At 37.8% G+C, this 18,735-nt stretch overlaps 1 protein-coding gene across 8 annotated transcripts in view; it reads right to left on the minus strand.

Annotated features, from left to right (window-relative positions):
• LOC131065970 (probable LRR receptor-like serine/threonine-protein kinase At1g53430) overlaps positions 1-18,735 on the minus strand; it is a 210,895-nt gene that overhangs the window by 17,309 nt on the left and 174,851 nt on the right. For 6 of the 8 annotated variants that reach the window (XM_058000602.2, XM_058000600.2, XM_058000596.2 and 3 more), the window contains 2 exons: positions 4,448-4,531; positions 1,304-1,366 (listed from right to left, as the gene is read on the minus strand). The exons of 1 other annotated variant lie outside the window; for it this stretch is intronic. In XM_058000602.2, coding sequence (XP_057856585.1) covers positions 1,304-1,366; positions 4,448-4,531 — 147 coding nt within the window. The remainder of the gene's footprint in view (positions 1-1,303; positions 1,367-4,447; positions 4,532-18,735) is intronic. One more of the 8 variants, XM_058000597.2, reaches the window with a different exon arrangement.

Here is an 18,735-nt window from a genome sequence, read left to right on the forward strand (position 1 = left end):
TACGAGGGCATAGGTAGAGGATAGTATTCCTCTGAGATTTGGACTAGTCCTCTCTATCCAAGGTGATCACCAAGAGATAAATCCTAAGACCCGTTCTAGATAATCTTATCCACTTAAAATTGACACTTAATCAAGGAGCGCATTGTGCGGGTGGATTGTCAGTCATACTCCTAGATAGTGGATGGATGCCACCAAATGCATGCAGGCAAGGGATACCCATGATCACCTAGGGTAATTTGATGGATTCTGCTAGCAGCATGTAGACCTGGGGGCCAACTACATGCCAATGATGGATGTTGTCGTTACTTAGTTGTTTGATGGACTATAGGGAAAGAAAAATTTCTAATGGGAATGGATAGATAACAACCCAAGTAATCTCTTAGTATGGAATGACATGTTTTATGTATTTGACCGTTGATGTAGTCAACACCTTAGGTACTTGCTCTTTAGGAGGTGTACCGAAACAATGTCTCTCTCTCATCATGGTTCATAGAATCCACTAGGAGAGGTGGATAGGGACTAATCCACTATGGAGGTTTCACGTTGCACCTCAAGCAATGCAAAGGAAACTATGGAAAAGAAGCCTACACTACCTCATTGAGGTCATAAGGTATGCTTCCGGGTTATTGCTAGTTGTTTAACTCCATTGTCATTTATGATGTAATTTAAACTTTGAGTTATGACAAATTAATTGATTGCTGCACTGAATGTATGTTGCATGTTATCATGATCTCATGAATTGATTACAATGTTGAAAAAAAAAAGTGTGTAATTGTGGATCCTTTTTGGGTGGTCATTACAAATTTGTAGGTACGAAGGATTGATCTTCATTAGACATAATTTTGTTTTCTTAGATTAGAGATAGTTATGTATAGTACTAGGATACATAAATTTACAAGGGTAAAAGGTGTAGAAAATTAAACAAATATCTAAAATCTGTTTTAATGTCTTAAAACATTAAGATGCTTTGTTTATATCTTTTATTTCATTTGTGTCAAATAAAAAATAAAATACATTCTTAATAAATTTAACTACATAATATAAAATATGTGAACATTTAGAATATGATTATTTAAATATATAGTTCTAATTATTTTTATAATAAATAAATTGTAAAAATAAATATAATTACCAAACATAATAAAGACAACAAATTTATAAGCTATAAAACATATAATGATTACTCTTACGATAAAATTATTAATAACAATAATTACTATATCAATATTTGCTATATTTTTTTATTACACAACAATAGAATTATATGAATATTTATTTTGAAAAGGGATAGAGGCTTTCTTACACGTAATTAATTGTGTTTAACCATTCTTGCAGTTTCCCAGCCAAATTGTTATTTCCAAGATACCTAAAATTAAACATGAACATTATTTTGCATTAGACCCAAATATTCTATTTCTAAAATAGTAGAACTACTACATTTTATTAATCATTATTGTAAAAAATAATTTGCAGAAGAGAAAAGTTGAGAATATTAAGCAAAAAACATCAATTTTGTATATATTAAAATGGATCTAAATAGGTCACTATGACAACAAATTTTTTAAAATTTCTGATGTCACCATCAACCACATCCGACAACTCAATTTATTTTCCTTCACCTTCATCACCATCGATGGGGTTTGGGATACCTGGCTTTTTTGCAATCCCTTGACTCTCACTATTGTTGGTGAATTTTTTTTTTTTTTTAAAGATTTCTATTGGTCATAATAATAGTTTTGGAGAAGGAAAGTCTTCTTTGTCTAAAGGAAAGAGGGGAGCCTCGGTCTCCCCTCGAGAGCAATGAGAATTATATCTTGGAATGTTAGGGGCTTAAATGCCCCTAACAAGAGGCGCTTAATTAAGTCCCAGATGGACTTAGTTAAGTGTGATATTTTCATGTTGCAAGAGACAAAATTGTCAAAGGAGTCTGCTGATTTGGTTTTTTCTTCTTGGAGAAAGTGGGAATTTCTCTCCTCTCCAGCTTGTGGTGCGTCAGGGGGTTTGGCATTGCTTTGGAATAACTATAACATTGAGGTTGAGCTAGTTGCTTCTACTGTAAACTGGATGTTGGCATTAGTTAAAAGCAAGCTTTCGAAGGTTAAGTTTTGGCTTTTTAATATTTTTGCTCCTTCTAGTATTCAAAGGAAGACTAAATTATGGGGAGAACTTAAGAGGATTTCCTCCCCTTTAAGGCATGGTCTATTTATAATCTTTGGGGGAGATTTTAATGCTATCACTGACTTGGGAGAAAAGAAAGGAGGTATTCTTCCTAATAAAAAAATTATGGAAGACTTTGGGATGTTCATTAAGGACATGTGTCTTTTTGATTGTCAGTTTCAGAATGAGATTTTCACATGGACAAATATGCGAAGAGATTTTTCTCAGATTGCGGAAAGGTTAGACCGGTTTTTGTTATTAGATGTTTGGATTGATTCAGAGTTCGAATTTTTTTCCTCTATCCTTCCAGTTTCGGGGTCAGATCATTTTCCAATTTCTCTATCAATTCTGGAAGATAAAGCTCCTTTTAAGTCACCTTTTAAATTTGAACCTATGTGGTTTAGAGATTCTTCCTTCTTGCCTTTGCTCAAAAAATGGTGGAGTTCTGCTCCTTATTGCTCTGGATCCCGAATGTTTCAGATTGCTAAGAAGTTGAGATTTTTGAAATCTAATATTAGAGAATGGAATATATTGCATTTTAAGAGCATCTTTCAGGAAAAGCAGAGGATTCAAGATATGATTGAATGTCTTAATTCACATGTGATTCATCATGGTATGGTGCCTCTTGTTTTTGATGAACTAAAATTGCTAAAAGCAGAGCTTGAAGAATTTTTGTCCAGAGAAAAAATCTATTGGAGACAGAAATCAAGGGAGATCTGGCTTTCAGATGGTGATAGAAATACAAAAAATTTTCACTCTTCAACAAAAATTAAGAGAAGTAGAAATAGGATATCCTGTATTGAGTGTCCAAATGGCAGACTTTTAACAGAACAGGAGGATATTGCCTCAGAGGCAGTTAGGTTTTTTAAGTCACTATTGTCTTTGGAGCATGGAGATCTTCATAATAACATTTCTTCTAATATTCCTTCTTTGGTATCTTCGGAAGATAATAAAATGTTGATGCCTCCTTTTTCTTTGGATGAAGTTAAGAATGTTGTTTTTGCAATGAACCCTGATAAGGCTTCGGGACCGGATGGATTTACTCCTTTATTTTTTTAGAAATGTTGGGATTTTGTGGGAAATCATGTTTTGTTGGCCCTTGAGGAAGCTAGAAGGAATAGGTCTGTTTTGAAAGAGCTTAATACTACAATGATTGCAATTATTCCTAAAAAAGAGGTTACCAAGACATTTGCTGATTTTCGCCCTATTGCTTTATGTAATACTTTGTACAAGATTTTTACCAAGGCTATTTCTTTAAGGTTGGCTAAAATTCTGCCTAGGATCATTTCTTTAGAACAAGGTGGTTTTGTTCCAGGAAGGGAGACGACAGAAGGAGCTATAGTGGCGCATGAGGTTCTACATTCTATTTCTTCTCAGAGAATCCCGACCATGATCCTCAAATTAGATATGATGAAAGCATATGATAGAGTAGAATGGGGGGCGTTGTGTGTTGTTCTTCTTAAATTGGGCTTTTCCAAGGCATGGGTCAAATGGATTCGTGCTTGTATTTCTTCTGCAAGGTTCTCGGTTTTAATTAATGGCTCCCCTTGTGGTTTTTTCTCCTCTTCTAGGGGTTTGAGGCAGGGGGATCCCCTGTCTCCTTTCTTGTTCATTCTTCTAGCTGAAACGTTCAGTTGGACTATAAGAGCCGCTAAGCTGGGAGGGCTTTGGAAGGGAATTAGGATTCATAATGTTCCACAAAGCATTTTGCATTGCTTGTTTGCAAATGATACCTTGTTATTTGGTCAGGCCTCTTTGGGTGAGGCAAAAGTGATAAAGAGGATACCAGACTCTGTAAAAAAACTTTTAAAATTTAATATAGTTTAGTGGTTCAATCCACTTTTATCAAAAAAAATAAAAAAATAATAATTTCTCTTTTATAAAAAATTCAAATTGAATATTTGATTATTTATTATTTGAAGTAGGTGACGCGTTTTGTGATTTTTCTTGTATATCTTTTAAAAGAAATTGAATTTTATTTTTTTAAATTCTAACATATATATTACCATTTAATAAAACACTATTCTTACAAATATTTTATGTTTTTATTTTTATACTTATTAACATATTTAGAATGGATCTAGTCAAATTGTTGAATTTAAAGTATATTAGTTCTTTGGTAAACTAGGCAATGCCTATTATAATCCCACTTGTATGTATGTTAAAATAAATAACATGATATATTTTTTCATAAATAAAAAATTATAATTTACAATAAAAATATAATAGATTTTTTTTTTGATCCGTAAAATATAATAGATTTTAGAATTTGATAATACTTAATACTTACAAATATTCTATTTTTGGATGCTTATTCGCCATATTTTTTAATGTCTTTGGAATTGATCCAGTCAAATTATTAAATCTCAAATCCCTGCAAAATGAAAATTCACTTTAATCAATAAAAATAACTATGACGTTAATATCATGAGTATTTATTACCCACATTATCATCATAGAATACATATGAATAGATATTCCCATTAAAGACAATAACGGATTGTTAACATATAATCATATAAAAAAATCAAATTTATTTAACTAGTTCATTTTATGTGTTTCTCCTATTGTTAGATTTATATTCTTCTCTTAAAAGGTACATGACCTAGTGGTAAAAGATAATAATTATATATTATATTGATATTCTATTGTTGAAAAATAACTCAAATAAGAATTTAATGACAACCTATAATTTCTTCAAAGAGTAATTGGCATGATGGAGAAATTTTAATAAAATATATCAGTTACAATGTGTGGAAAAATTGAGATACCTTTTTATAAAAGGTGGACACTATACAACATATTTTAAGTAAGAAATTTATTATAGCTTTATATTTTTTTTTATGATTACTTGTTTCTCTCATATGATAGCATCTTTAATAATATCACTCAATAAATTAAAGAAATATATACAAATTAAAAAAAATAATTTGTAAGTCATGAGAGGTAAGCTCAAGGTGTTACAAGTATTGAGGAATACATAAAAATAATCATGTTCAAATTCTAAGAGATGTAATTGTTGTGATGTTTTCACACATCGCCTCATTGCAAATGGGGACCCCCTAATTTTTAGGCCCTCTCGATCTTTTAGCTTTCGTTTTTTTGGAGTCTTTTCATAGTAGTATTTTCAATCTCTCTCTTTTGTAAGTGAGTGGGGTCAATTTGATCAAGTCTCCAACTTGTTTGAGTAAATTTGGCCAAGTCTAGAGGTCGTTTTGTCAATTTTAGGGTTTTGCTCTTTAGACTTGGATTTGAGACCTTTCCTTTAAGGTTTAGGAAAAACTGAACATTCCATTGGTATCAAGGCCCTTTAAGGAACCTACATGTGAAATTTGAGCAACTTTCTATTTTTAGAAAGTTCCTATTTTTTAGGGAATTCACTTCCTCCCAGATTGGTCTAATTTTACCAAAAATAAAACTTACTATTTTTAGCAATTTCTATTTTTAGTAAGTTTCTATTTTTAGTAAGTGTCTATGCATCCTATTTTACCCTAATCATAACATTTGGAAACACTTTCTATTTTTGAAAAGCCTATTTTGGCAGTTTCCTCATAGGCAGACATTGAAGACTGAGCATTCCTGACCATTTCCACATTCAAAAAGTTTCAAAAAGCAGGCTACTGATCCAAAAAAAGCTAAGTATGGACACCCATTTCAAAAATGGAAAGCATGGAAAATTTTCTAAGTCCAGTGCAAAACCACTTCAATCCTAAATTTGGCATCTAGAATCTGGGAAATGGTCTAAAATCGATTAAGTATGGATGAAACTAGCGGAAATCCTTGCCAAAGCAGAGTGGCATTCCAAAGTGGAGGTCCCAAATCAAGGTCTTGGAGGAATTTTCCTCCAAGACCCATTTTCCAAGGCACGGTGGTTTTGGCACCCAAAAGAGGGCATGAGTGCTAAAGAGGGGTGGTGGAGGAATTTTCCTCCACCTCAATTTTTCCTTCACATTGCCAAAATAGTGCCCATGCAAAGAGAAGGGTGTCAAATTGAGGTCTCCAAGGAAAAACATGAAAAGGTTGAATTCCTCCATCAAGGTGAATCAAACCCCTAGTCAGAAGGAAGGTGCCAAATTCATGTTGGCATGGAAAATGTTAGAAATGATGAAAATCCTTCACACTAGAAAAATTGTGCCCAAGTGCTGAGCAGCGTACTAAAATGACTTAGTCATGGAAAGATGAAAAAGTGAAAAATTCCACCACTCAAGCATTTTGGTGCCCAAGGAGGGAGAAGGGCGCTAGGAGAGGGGGTTCGTTGAAATCCAAGAAATTGCAAAATTCCTTCCCAGAAACAAAACAACGCCCATGCATAGAAGAGGGTGCCAAAATGGGTTGCTCATGGAAACTTGACAAAATGCCAAAGAAGGTGATAAGAGCTAAATTGAAGTTATAAAGGGAAAAAATGTGGAAAATGAAACTTTCTCCACCAAAGTCAAATTTCGATGCCAAAGTCAAGAAGAGAAAAATTTCTAAGGCATGGAAACTCAGGGGTCAAGGATGAACTGAAGAAAAAAAACTCCTCATTGAAGAATTCAAAATTCCTCTCCCAAGCATGGAAATTCATCAAAGAATGAGAAAAATTCAAGACAAGAAGAAAAATTGGCCAAGTGAGAGAAGTTTTCTCTTACTTGAATCTTGAAGCTAAAAATAGGAAAAGTGAAAAATTTGGTTGAGTGATAAAAATTCTTTCCTTCACGACAAAATTCTTGGAAAAAGTGAAAATTTGGCAAGTGTTGGAAATTCCTTCCTTTAGAACAAAATTCTTGGAAAAGATAAAAATTTGGCCAAGTGTTGGAAATTCCTTTCTTCAGAACAGGAAAGGTGAAAATTTGTCTGTGTTGGAAATTCCTTCCTTTGAGACAGAATTCCAGGAAAGTGGAAAATTTGACCAAGTGTTGGAAATTCCTTCCTTCAAGACAGAATTCCAGGAAAGTGGAAAAAATTGACTAAGTGTTGGAAATTACTTTCTTCAAGATAGAATTCTTGGAAAGAGAGAAAAATTAACAAGTGTTGGGAATTCCTTCCTTCAAGATAGAATTCTTGGATGAAGTGAAAAATTGACTAAGTGTTGGAAATTCCCTCCATGACATAATTCCAAGAAAGTGGAAAAATTGACTATGTGTTGGAAATTCCTTCCTTCAGGACAAAATTCTAGGAAAGTGGAAAAAATTGACCATGTGTTGGAAATTCCTTTCTTCAAGATAAAATTCTTGGAAAAAGTGAAAAATTGACTAAGGCATGAAGAATTTCCTTCCTCGGGGATAAAGTAGAATCAAGGTCAAGAATGTGCACCAAAATGACAAGTATGGAATATTTTTTCCTCCTCGAGCAAAATTCCTTCACCGTGTGGTTTTAGCACCCAAGTTGGAGATGAAGTGTTGGACAAGGGTAAGGAAGAAAGTTCTTTCCAAGGGAGAATCCCTTCACAACATGAATCCCACACCATGATGAATTGAAGGTGAAAATACGAATTTGAAGGCAAGGAAGGAATCAAGGATGAACTGAACAAGAAAATTCCCATCGGAATTTTTTTTGAAAAATCCATTTTCGGACATCAAAAATCATCCAAATTTCAAAATGGTAGATTTGAAATCATGAGAGAATTTTCTCTCTCCTAGACTGTAGTACCCCTCCTCGATCAGCCTCTTTTGTATGTTTTGAGTTACTTCAGTGACTGTTCTGTGGAACATTATTGTATTTTGATTCGGATATTATGCGATGTTATTTCATGCTTTATCTGGATTTATGGTGTATGATTTTATGCAATATTTCAGTGCTTATGATTAATGTTATTTTATAGATCATTATCATGGACTGACACTTTTCCTTTCTATTGCGATGCGTTATTTATATGTTGCGTGTTTGCAAGTGTATTGGGATGCGAGGGGATGATTTTCCTTCACTCACTCCGGTGAGACAGGGAATGTCAAGATTCTCCTTCATCGGCGTGTTTACCGTGTCTGTATATATATTGGTCTATATGCACGTGTGGTTCTTTGGTGCAAGACATTGCAGGTACTAGTACCGGGTAGGTATGGGGTATTGACTCCACCTGGTTGCATAGGTCTGAGCATGCCTTATATATCCGATGGGAGTGGAGGAGATAGTTGTTGTACCCTATCTTGACCGCAGTTACACTCGTGTGAGTGTTGTCAGTCGGTTGTGTTTTCCCCGTTTGGCTGTTATGCGTGTCATGGTGCCTTGGTTTGGTCATTTGAGAGTCGTCATTTGATCTGTCTTGGTTTTGCGAGTTTCCATTTATTTAAATGGTTATTTAATTTAAATGGATGATGCTATCTTGTTTTGGCGTAATCATTTAATTAATTCTCTGTGATTATTGTTTTATTTAAATTAATGATTGCTAGATTAAATGGTTTAGTTTATTGTGTAAAGTTGCATTGATATTTTTGTGAAATAAATAAACTGCCTAGCCATTTTAAAAAAAAGGTAAAATGCTTATGTTGAAGGAAATATTTATGGAAAAAGAAATTAATAAAAGCTTTCCTTTTTTCTTTTTCATTTGACTTTTGCTTTTTCATTTTAATTGTTGGAAAGAATTATTATTTTTGGGAAAGAAATAAATTTGATTGCCTTTTAGTTTTAAATTATTTAAATTTGATTGGATGGAAAAACTTTAACCTAGAAGCTTGGGTTAAAAGATATTTTGGGGCATCCATTCTGGGATGATTCACGGCAGGAGAAGAGAATTTTTGGAGAGAAAATTCTGGAAAAACTTCCTGGAGGAACTGGAAATTCGACCTGGCTGCAAGACTGGTTGTTCTTCATCTCTTTGCTTGCTAATTGCTTCAAGGTTGGAGGTTTCCTTCTTGTGTTGAATTTGTTTTGTAATTTTCAGTTTTCTTCCTATGCATGGAAATTTATTCAATCTTCCTGTAGATGTTTGTGGAATGTTTGAAATGAAAGAATTAGTGTTTACTACTGTTGGTTTAGTGAAATCTATATCATATGGTTGTATTTAGGAAAGAAATGGTTCATTTCTCTATCTGCTGTGTGTTTTGTTCTTGGAAATCAATTTATTGATTTACCTCTTCTTGAGAAGAAAGAATTTTAGATTGGGTTTGCTGGGTGAATCCTTGTTTCTATTTTGTCATGATTTGGCTATCTATTCTTTGCAGTGTGTTTATTTCACCCTTTACCTTGCTGGTAAACTCTTCCTTGGAATTTTGGGAATTGGCACTGTATGTGTGTGCCCATGAAATAATTCTGGAAATGAACCGGTTCGAAGTGGTAAGTGCTACGAGTTCGAAGTGGTAAGTGCTACCGGTTTGAAGTGGTAAGTGCTACCAATTCGAAGTGGTAAGTGTTACCGGTTCGAAGTGGTAAGTGCTACCGGTTCAAAGTGGTGTTTGACCGGTTTGAATTGGTAAGTGCTACCGGTTCGAAGTGGTAAGTGCTACCAGTTCGAAGTGGTAAGTGCTATCGGTTTGATGTGGTAAGTTCGAAGTGGTAAGTGTTACCGGTTCGAAGTGGTAAGTGCTACCGGTTCAAAGTGGTGTTTGACCGGTTTGAAGTGGTAAGTGCTACCGGTTCAAAGTGGTGTTTGACCGGTTTGAAGTGGTAAGTGCTACCGGTTCGAAGTGGTAAGTGCTACCAGTTCGAAGTGGTAAGTGCTACTGGTTCGAAGTGGTAAGTGTTAACGGTTCGAAGTGGTGTTTGACCGGTTTGAAGTGGTAAGTGTTACCAGTTTGAAGTGGTAAGTGTTTGACCGGTTCGAAGTGGTAAGTGTGACCGGTTTGAAGTGGTAAGTGTTACCAGTTTGAAATGGTAAGTGTTATCGGTTGGTAGTGGTAGTGTCACCGGTTGGTAGTGGCAGTGTTACCAGTGGTAGCAGCACTACTGGTAAGTGGTGTCTGTTGCCTGGCAGCAGTACAACCGCGGATTGGTTTGACCCATTTTATAAATGAAATGTTTAAAGTGGTATTGCGTGATGTAATGTGTTTTTCATGTGATTTTTTATTATGTGGTTAATAAATTTATCAATGAAAATCAAGGCATAAATTAGAGATTCAAATGGGTAGATTAGGATTATTGATTTGGAAATTGATTAGATGTGACTGCTGGAAATGAGTGTTTAATTAATTTTCAATCAATGATGTTGCAAGTGTTTATGATGCTGATATTTTCAAAGATTATCTGAGTGCGGATTTGATGTATTTAGCTGTCCTTGCAAGTGTGTATTGCGATATTTTGGTCTGTGGTTCAGTCATTCTGTGGTGGTGTAATTGGTACCTTTGACCAAGTGATATATGTTGGCTCCGTTGTCGCAACCATGTAGTGTCTTTGCCTTATGGTTAGTCAAGAGTCATTATGTCCTTGTTTGACCACTTGGTTCTGATAGTGGTGTTATGGCTGTCTGCTTCGCCATAGGGTCCTCGGGGAGTGACCATGCTTGTGTAGTGTCCTCTGAGAGAGTGGCTTTCGCTTGGGGGTTGCACCCAAAGTGGTAGGCATTACCACCCATCAAAAGTCAGATAATAACTGGTAATCTAATGAAATGATTAGGTGGGTAGTACCATAACATTAATAAAGATAATTGTACCTCGTGCATAGGTGAGTGCTAGTACAGGGCTCATAATGTTGCGAGAAGGCCTGGAATGGCAAACCAACCACCTTGTCTTCACGAAAAGGCTGGTAGGGTCCGCATGAGACTTAGTTGGAGCCGGAGGTTCGGGAGAGGTTACCAGGACAGAGAGCCGGGACCTATGCCGGCCTACCAGGGTAACCATCTTAAGCTATGCGATGACACTCTCTCATTTGGTTCACTTGTGTTTTGTGATGTCAGTTCACTTGTGTTTGTGAAGTTGAGTCACCTGGATTCTTGTGGAGTCTTATTGTTTTGTCGACCATGTCATGCTTATGCTTGTTTGAGGGTCCTCAGCTATCTCCTAGCACGGTGGGGTGATTCCATTTGGGAATTACATGGTCGGGTGGTAGTGCCACTTCCCATCGGATGTTCAGATTTGTGTCTTCATGTGAGGATTGGCTTCACAGGTGTTCCTGTGGTTCGTGACTCATGCTTCATCTCATGTTTTGGAGATTGTTGGTATTTGTAGACCTATGTGGTCATTGTATCATTGTAATATTGATCTTATGTAACCTTGTAACTGGATAAGATCTATCCTTATATGTTTATTGAGAAGCTATGTATGGAAAGAGCAATGTAATCCTATGTTTGGATGTTTTTATCAAGTTTCCTTGATGATGTTAGTAAATGCTTATTGAAGTGGAGATTATGTTGTATCCTTTCAATCTTTCTATGATGAATCTTTATTTGCTTATGGCTTCTTGAGATCATTGGGTTAATGATGCATATGTGGATTTATGATGTTGTGAAAATTATTCTTGAAGTTAATTCTTCGTTGGTAACCCTTAAGGAATTCTGGTGTAAGTCTTCCGCTTGTGTTATCGTGCATGTTGTGTAAATGAACTTATGATGTTTATACTTTTAAAAAAAATAAAAATTTCACCCTTGTCATGGGTTTTCCTTCGGGGTTCCTGGCGGGGCATTACATTTGGTATCAGAGCCCATGTTTCAACACTGGGTACTCTGGGTTTGTAGTGAGCCCATTTGCCTTGACCTTTTTGTGTAGGTCTTGTGGTGTGACTTCCTTGTGTCTTTCTCTGCCTTTGATCTGAACCTTTTTCTCTTGTGCAGTGTTAGGTCATGGCTAGGAAAGCCAAGGGAGGTGGCCGTGTTGGTAGCCGCACCAGAGGCAGAGGAGGAGGAAGGGGTCGAGGTTCCAACCGCCATAGTCCTTCACCACCACCCACTCATGCGAGTGTGGATAGAGAGCAGTCGGTTCATCAGGAGGAACCACCTTTAGTAGAGCAGGTTCTCGAAAGGGAGGAGCTGCATCAGATGTTTCAGGAGGTGCTAGCTAGACTAGGCCCCAGACCCGAGATGGATCAGCCCATCCATGGCCGAGTAGAGGAACCGCTTTAGCAGTTTCCAGAGAGAGAGAGAGAGAGATCTCCTAGAAGGAGAGAGGTCCCAGTGGACCCGGATCCAGCTATCTTAGGGCACATGAGGGACTTGATGAGGTCCAATCCTCCCTTCTTTGATGGAAAAGGTACCGGTCTCGAGGCAGAGACCTGGCTTATCAGTTTAGATCGGTGTTTTGCTATGTATCCTTATAGTAGCAACACCAAGGCGAGATGCGTGATCATGCATCTAGAGAGCTTCGCATCTATCTGGTGGAAATTAGAGGAGGAGAGGATCGGTGTGAGCATTAACATCGTATCTTGGGAGATCTTTTTGGAGAGGTTTAGGGCACGATTCCTCTCACCCCAGTAGAGGCAGTCGCGAGCAGATGAGTTCTATGCTCTACGCCAGTTTGGGTTGTCAGTGGATCAGTTTGAGAATAAGTTCTATGAGCTCAAACAGTATGCTGGGATCAGCAATGATGAGGCTATGCTGGTGCAGCACTTCTTGAGGGGTCTTAATGACCGCATCAGTGGAGGAGTGCGAGTTTTTGAGCCCGCTTCAGTAGAAGTAGCCGTGGCGAAAGCCAGGTTGGTAGAGCAGAACCTTAGCCGTGCTCATGGCGGCCAGTCTGGAGTTCAGATGGGGAGTGATCCTTTCAATTGATCTAGAGGTAGAGGGAATCAGTCCCAGACTGTTGCACCTTTTAGGGGTCCTCAGGCACCCGCCAAGGGTGGACAGCAGCAGCAACAGCAGCCGCTGAGACCGAAGTAGTCTCAGGGCCAGCAAGGTGGCATCCCTCAGTCCCGGAAGAGCAAGAGATGGCCGAGGGGTAGGCAGACCTTTCCAGGGCAGTCTTCTCAGGGAGCATCTCAGGCCCCTAGTGGGCAGAGCTTTCAGCAGTCTAGTGGACCGTCTGGGAGTAGAGGACCTGGCAATGGAGCTTGCTTTACTTGTGGTCAGTTTGGCCACAAGGCCGCTCAGTGTCCTCGACGTTCGCATCAATCGGTTAGTCAAAGGCCAGCCGCATCAGAGGTGACAATGGGGGATGCAGGTAGATCCCATAGAGTTTTTGTAGCGGTGGATGACCACCAGGCTGAGCATCAGAGTACTGTTATTGAGACCACAGGTGTGTTGCGTGGTACCCCTATCTCTGTACTTTTTGATTCCGGTGCTTCAGATTCTTTTATTTCTTCATCCATTGTGGAGCGGTGCGGGCTCGTGTCTGCTAAGCAAGCAGATAGGTGGCAAGTAGAGTTGGCTACTGGTGTGCGAGTGTTTGTAGATGCCTTCATTCCCAGCTGTGAGTTGGACTTAGGACCCTTTGTCACTTCGATGGACCTTCGAGTCATTCCTTTGGGGTCCTATGGGGTTGTGTTGGGGATGGATTGGTTATCATCTCACAGCGCTCGTGTAGACTGTCGTCAAAAGATAGTAGAGTGTGTAGATGACCTTGGTAGGAGAGTGGGGATCGTTCGAGTTCAGCGATCGATATCCTTACGTATGATTTCCGCTATGCAACTTAGGCGGTGCATGCATCAAGGGTGTCAGATTTTTGCAGTTGCTCTTGAGGGTGTGGATGAGGGAGAGAGTCGAGAAATTGCTCTTGATGGTCACCCTATTCTTCAAGAGTATGCAGATGTGTTTCCTTTGGATATTCCCGGTATGCCTCCAAAACGGGACATAGATTTTCGCATTGACTTGATTCCTGGAGCGAAACCTATTTCGAGAGCACCATATCGGATGACTACTCAGGAGTTGAGTGAGTTGAAGTTGCAAGTTGAGGAGTTGTTGGCCAAGGGATTCATTCGCCCTAGTGTTTCTCCTTGGGGTGCGCCGGTTATCTTCGTTAAGAAGAAGGATGGTTCTCTTCTATTATGCATTGATTATCGACAGTTGAATAAGGTAACCATCCGGAACCAATATCCCTTGCCTCGGATTGATGATCTCTTTGATCAAGTGAAGGGAGCCAAGGTGTTCTCTAAGATAGACCTAAAATCTGGGTATCATCAGTTGCGCATTCATGATGCAGACATTCATAAGACGGCATTTTGTACTCGTTATGGTCACTATGAGTTCACAGTGGTGCCATTTGGGTTGACAAACGTGCCTTCTGTGTTCATGAGTCTTATGAATGGGGTTTTTCGCACTTACCTTGACCACTTTGTTCTTGTGTTCTTGGATGACATATTGATTTATTCTAGATCCAGGGAAGAGCATGGGGGTCACTTGCGTCAGGTATTGCAGTGCTTGAGGGAGAATCAGCTTTTTGCGAATCTGGCAAAGTGTGATTTCTTCCAGTCAGAGGTGGGCTATCTTGGTCATATAGTTTCGAGAGAAGGTGTATCCGTGGATCCTTCTAAGATCCAAGCCATTGTTGATTGGCCAGCACCGACCAATGTTTCTGAAGTTCGTAGTTTCATGGGTTTGGCCAGATATTACCGTCGCTTTGTTCAGAGCTTTTCTCGGATAGGCCATCCGATTACTTCTCTTCAGAGGAAAGGGAAGAAGTTTGTTTGGATAGAGAAGTGCGAATTGGCTTTTCGTACCTTGAAGGAACTTCTTGTTAGTGCTCCGATTTTGGCAGTCCCTGACCCATCCAGAGATTTCATGGTATGCACAGATGCCTCTTTAGAGGGTATAGGTACGGTGCTTATGCAAGATGGACGAGTGGTTGCCTATGAGTCTCGCAAACTCAAGGATCACGAGTTGAACTATCCAGTTCATGACTTGGACTTTATACTTTAAAAAAAAAAAAAAAAAAAAATTGTTTCACCCTTGTTATGGGTTTTCCTTCGGGGTTCCTGGCGGGGCATTACATAGACCCTAGAACCCTAATTTGAAAAAATTCCTAAAAAATAGGAAATATACAAAATTGATGAAAAATCTTCTCCAAGGAAAAGGAAATTCAAAATATCAAGAGAATTCTTCCCAAATAAAGTTTTCTCTCTTTGGGGATGTTCTCTCTCCTAAGGTTTCTCACCAAGTGGCAGCCAAGTCAATGCATGTTGAATTAAAGGAGCATCTATTTGAATGCAACCATCACATTTATGGCATTGTGGCAGATTCATTTTGCATGTAGCCATCACATTTAGGAGATGATGGTGCATTTAAAGCATTATAGGTGATTTTTGCATAAGGGAATATTCATTGCATGTTGTGTAGATTTAGTACAAAGTGGTGCATTTAATGCAAGAGTGGACACCATTTTTGGCATAATGGGCATTTATTGTTGATTCTCACCTTGTTGTATCATGTTTGGGGAATCTTTTAGGTAAAAAAACCCTAATTAGGGTTTTGAATGTAGTCAAGGCTTGAAGCTTATATAAAGGGGTGACACCCCTCATTTGTAAGGAGGGAGATTTGTATGAAATTGTTGTGATAAGTTCTTGAGATAATGACAGTGAAACATTGTTCTTTGATGGTGTCCACTTAAGTTATTTTTTTTCAAAACTTGCTTGGTTTCACTTTCCTCACTTGGAGTAGAATTTTATTTTCTCAGTTGTTAGATAAAGTGTCTTGATTTCAATGAAGAATGTAATGGTGTTTGATGAATCTCCACGGTTCATACTTTTGGCATCTTGTTTATTATAGGATGTTGTGTAGAGTTAGTCTAAACCCCCAAATTTGTGCTCAGTTTGATTCTGAATAGTCATTTGGATTGCGTCGTGTTGGGTATTCAAATGCACTTTCTCAATATGAAAATCCTTTAGCATCCTCAAAAGATTGCACCGGTTCTTGCAGAGTTGTAGTTAACCTTAGCGAAGCAGAGATTGGTTTATTTGGAATTTGTCTACCAGAGCATTATCCATTGATATAACTTCCCTTAGGAGTAGATTTACATCTTTCTAACCCTTTCCCCTTTAAATTCTAGTTCATTCCGATTGAGTTTGTTCAAAGAAGAAGCATCATAGAATCGCCATATCCGATGATGAAGTTCCAACCGCAGTGAAGAAGTGAAAGAACAATCCAAACGTAAGGCCCCTTGGATTACCAGTAAAACACATCAACCAACTGAGTCACGTTTGTTGCATCAAGGAAACTTGGAGTTAGTCATTTGAACTTATTGTAATCTTAGCATACGGTTTCACTTTCATCAAGAGAGAGTAAGGTGATCGTTGGTAACTTTATATTGTGTTCAACAAAGTCATAAACAACACGTCAACAATAATAATATATTAAACTTTTGTAAAAATGCCACAATAAAAATTTTTAGAATAGTTTTTAATGGTCCAATTTTCTTCATCTTCAATTATTATATGTTCCCATTGGAAACCTCTCTTTTCTCAAATGAACCATGAATTCATCTCCAATCTGGAATTCCTTATATGGGTATGTGCAAGATCATGGGGGGCCAAACAGTGGCAATAGAGAAAAAAATGTGTTTTAAACCTTTCCAAACACGCCAAAATCCGCTTTGACTTTTTGTTTGGGTCGGCCAAAATTTGAATTTGGTTTGGTCATTAATATCGGTTATCCGATATTAACGGATATCCGATTTGTGATGTCAGTATTGTGATGTCATACTTTTTCAAATCAGATATCCGATCCGTTTTTCTCAACATAAAAAGTATAGTTTAGTAAAATGGGCATAACTTTTGTGTTTCTTATCGAAATTTTGATTTTTTACAGGTGTTGGAAAGGTAAATCAGAGACCTATCCAATGGATAAGGTATTTTTATGATATTATAGACCAAAAATTAATTATAATCATTTGAAGTTAGTCCTCCAATTTTAAAACTTTAAATACTCACAAATTTTGCATACACGGTCTCAATTTTTTCCTATCACCTCCTTTATCTATCACTTGTCTATCTATACTTATATAAATATATTTTATCTATCTCTTTCTTCTCTACTTATGTCACTTATTTTCTCATACCATCTAGATAAATAAATTCCCAAGTTACATGCATCTCTGCATATATCTCCATCTTTCTATTCCTATCTCTCCCTCTCCCACTCCATCATTGTCACTCCTTATTTCTATATTTCTCTCCAATAATCTCTCTTCTCTCTATTTCTCTCCCTCCTCTAACTTATCCTACCTATACTTATATATTACTTGTCTCTATCAGATCCTTTGTCTCCCTATCTTGTCCTCGCTATCTCTATATCCCTATAGATCTATCTTCATGTATATTTATATCTCTTTCTATCCATCTTCACATCTCCATCTCTTTCCCTATCAATCTCTCTTTCTATATGTTCCTCTATCTTTAAATATCTTCCTCTATACATGATTAATCTACTTCGCTGTCTCTTTCCTCTATTGCCCTCTTCAAGTATCTTTCCCTTTCTCTACCTTTATCTCTTTATTTACTCAATCTTTATATATCTTTGGCTCTCTCCCCACATCCTTCTCTATAGTGCCTTTATATATCTCTATATCTCCCTCTTTCTCTCTTTCCCTCTCTATCTATCCCTCTCTATAATCTCTATCTCTGTTTCTCACTCTCTTGCACTATCTATATCTCTATCTATCGATATTTCTCTTCCTTTATATCTCTCTATCTCTTCCTTTTTTTATCTCACTTTCTTTACCCCTGTCTATCCATTTTTCTTCATCTCTTTATATATTTATCTTTGTCTTTACCTCTCTCTTTCTCTATATCTATTCATCGCCCTCTCCCTTTATCTTCATTTTTTATCTCTAACTTCCTCTCTCCTTTTCAATATCTAGATATGTCTACCTCTTTCTATCCATCCTTGTCCTTTAGTTTTTCTCCCTCTCACTTCATACTCCTTAATATCTATATCTCTATTTATGTCCTTGTCTTTTAGTTCTTCTCCCTCTCTTTAGCTCTTCATCTCTCTTCACCCTTATATCTCTCCTTATTTGAAACTTAGTACATATGGTGTCCTAAGGGGTTATATGGTGTCCTAAGGGATCATAGACCACCATATGACTCCTTAGAACACAAAATGACCCCTAACGACACCATATGGACTCCTAAGGGGTCATATGGTGTCCTAAGGGGTCATAAAACACCATATGACCCCTTAAGACACAATAAGACCCCTAATGACACCATATGGTGTCCTAAGGGGTCATAAGACACCAAATGACCCCTTAGGACACCATAGACCCCTAATGACACAATGTAGCGTCCTAAAGGGTCATATGGTGTCCTAAGCGACCATATGACCCCTTAGGACACCATACAACCCATAGCACCATATAGTGTCCCAAGGGGTCATATGGTGTCCTAAGGGGTCAGAGAACACCATATGACCCATTAGGACACAATACGACCCCTGACGACACCTAAGGGGTCATAGGACACCATACGGCCCCTTACGACACCATATGGTGTCCTAAGGGGTCATATGGTATTCTAAGGGGTCATATAGCACCATATGACCCCTTAGAACACAAGAAGACCCATAACGACACGATATGGTATCCTAAGGGGTCATATGGTGTCGAGACACCATATGACCCCTTAGGACACAATATGACCCCTAACGATACTTAAGGGGTCATATGGTGTCCTAAGGGGTTATATGATGTCCTAGGAACCTTTAAGATAATATGACCCCTTAGCACACCATAAAACTCCTAACGACACCATATGGTGTCCTAAGGGGTCGTAGGACACCATATGATCCGTTAGGACACAATATGACCCCTA

The sequence above is a fragment of the Cryptomeria japonica genome, chromosome 2, assembly GCF_030272615.1.
Source record: "Cryptomeria japonica chromosome 2, Sugi_1.0, whole genome shotgun sequence".
NCBI classification, from domain to species: Eukaryota; Viridiplantae; Streptophyta; class Pinopsida; order Cupressales; family Cupressaceae; genus Cryptomeria; species Cryptomeria japonica.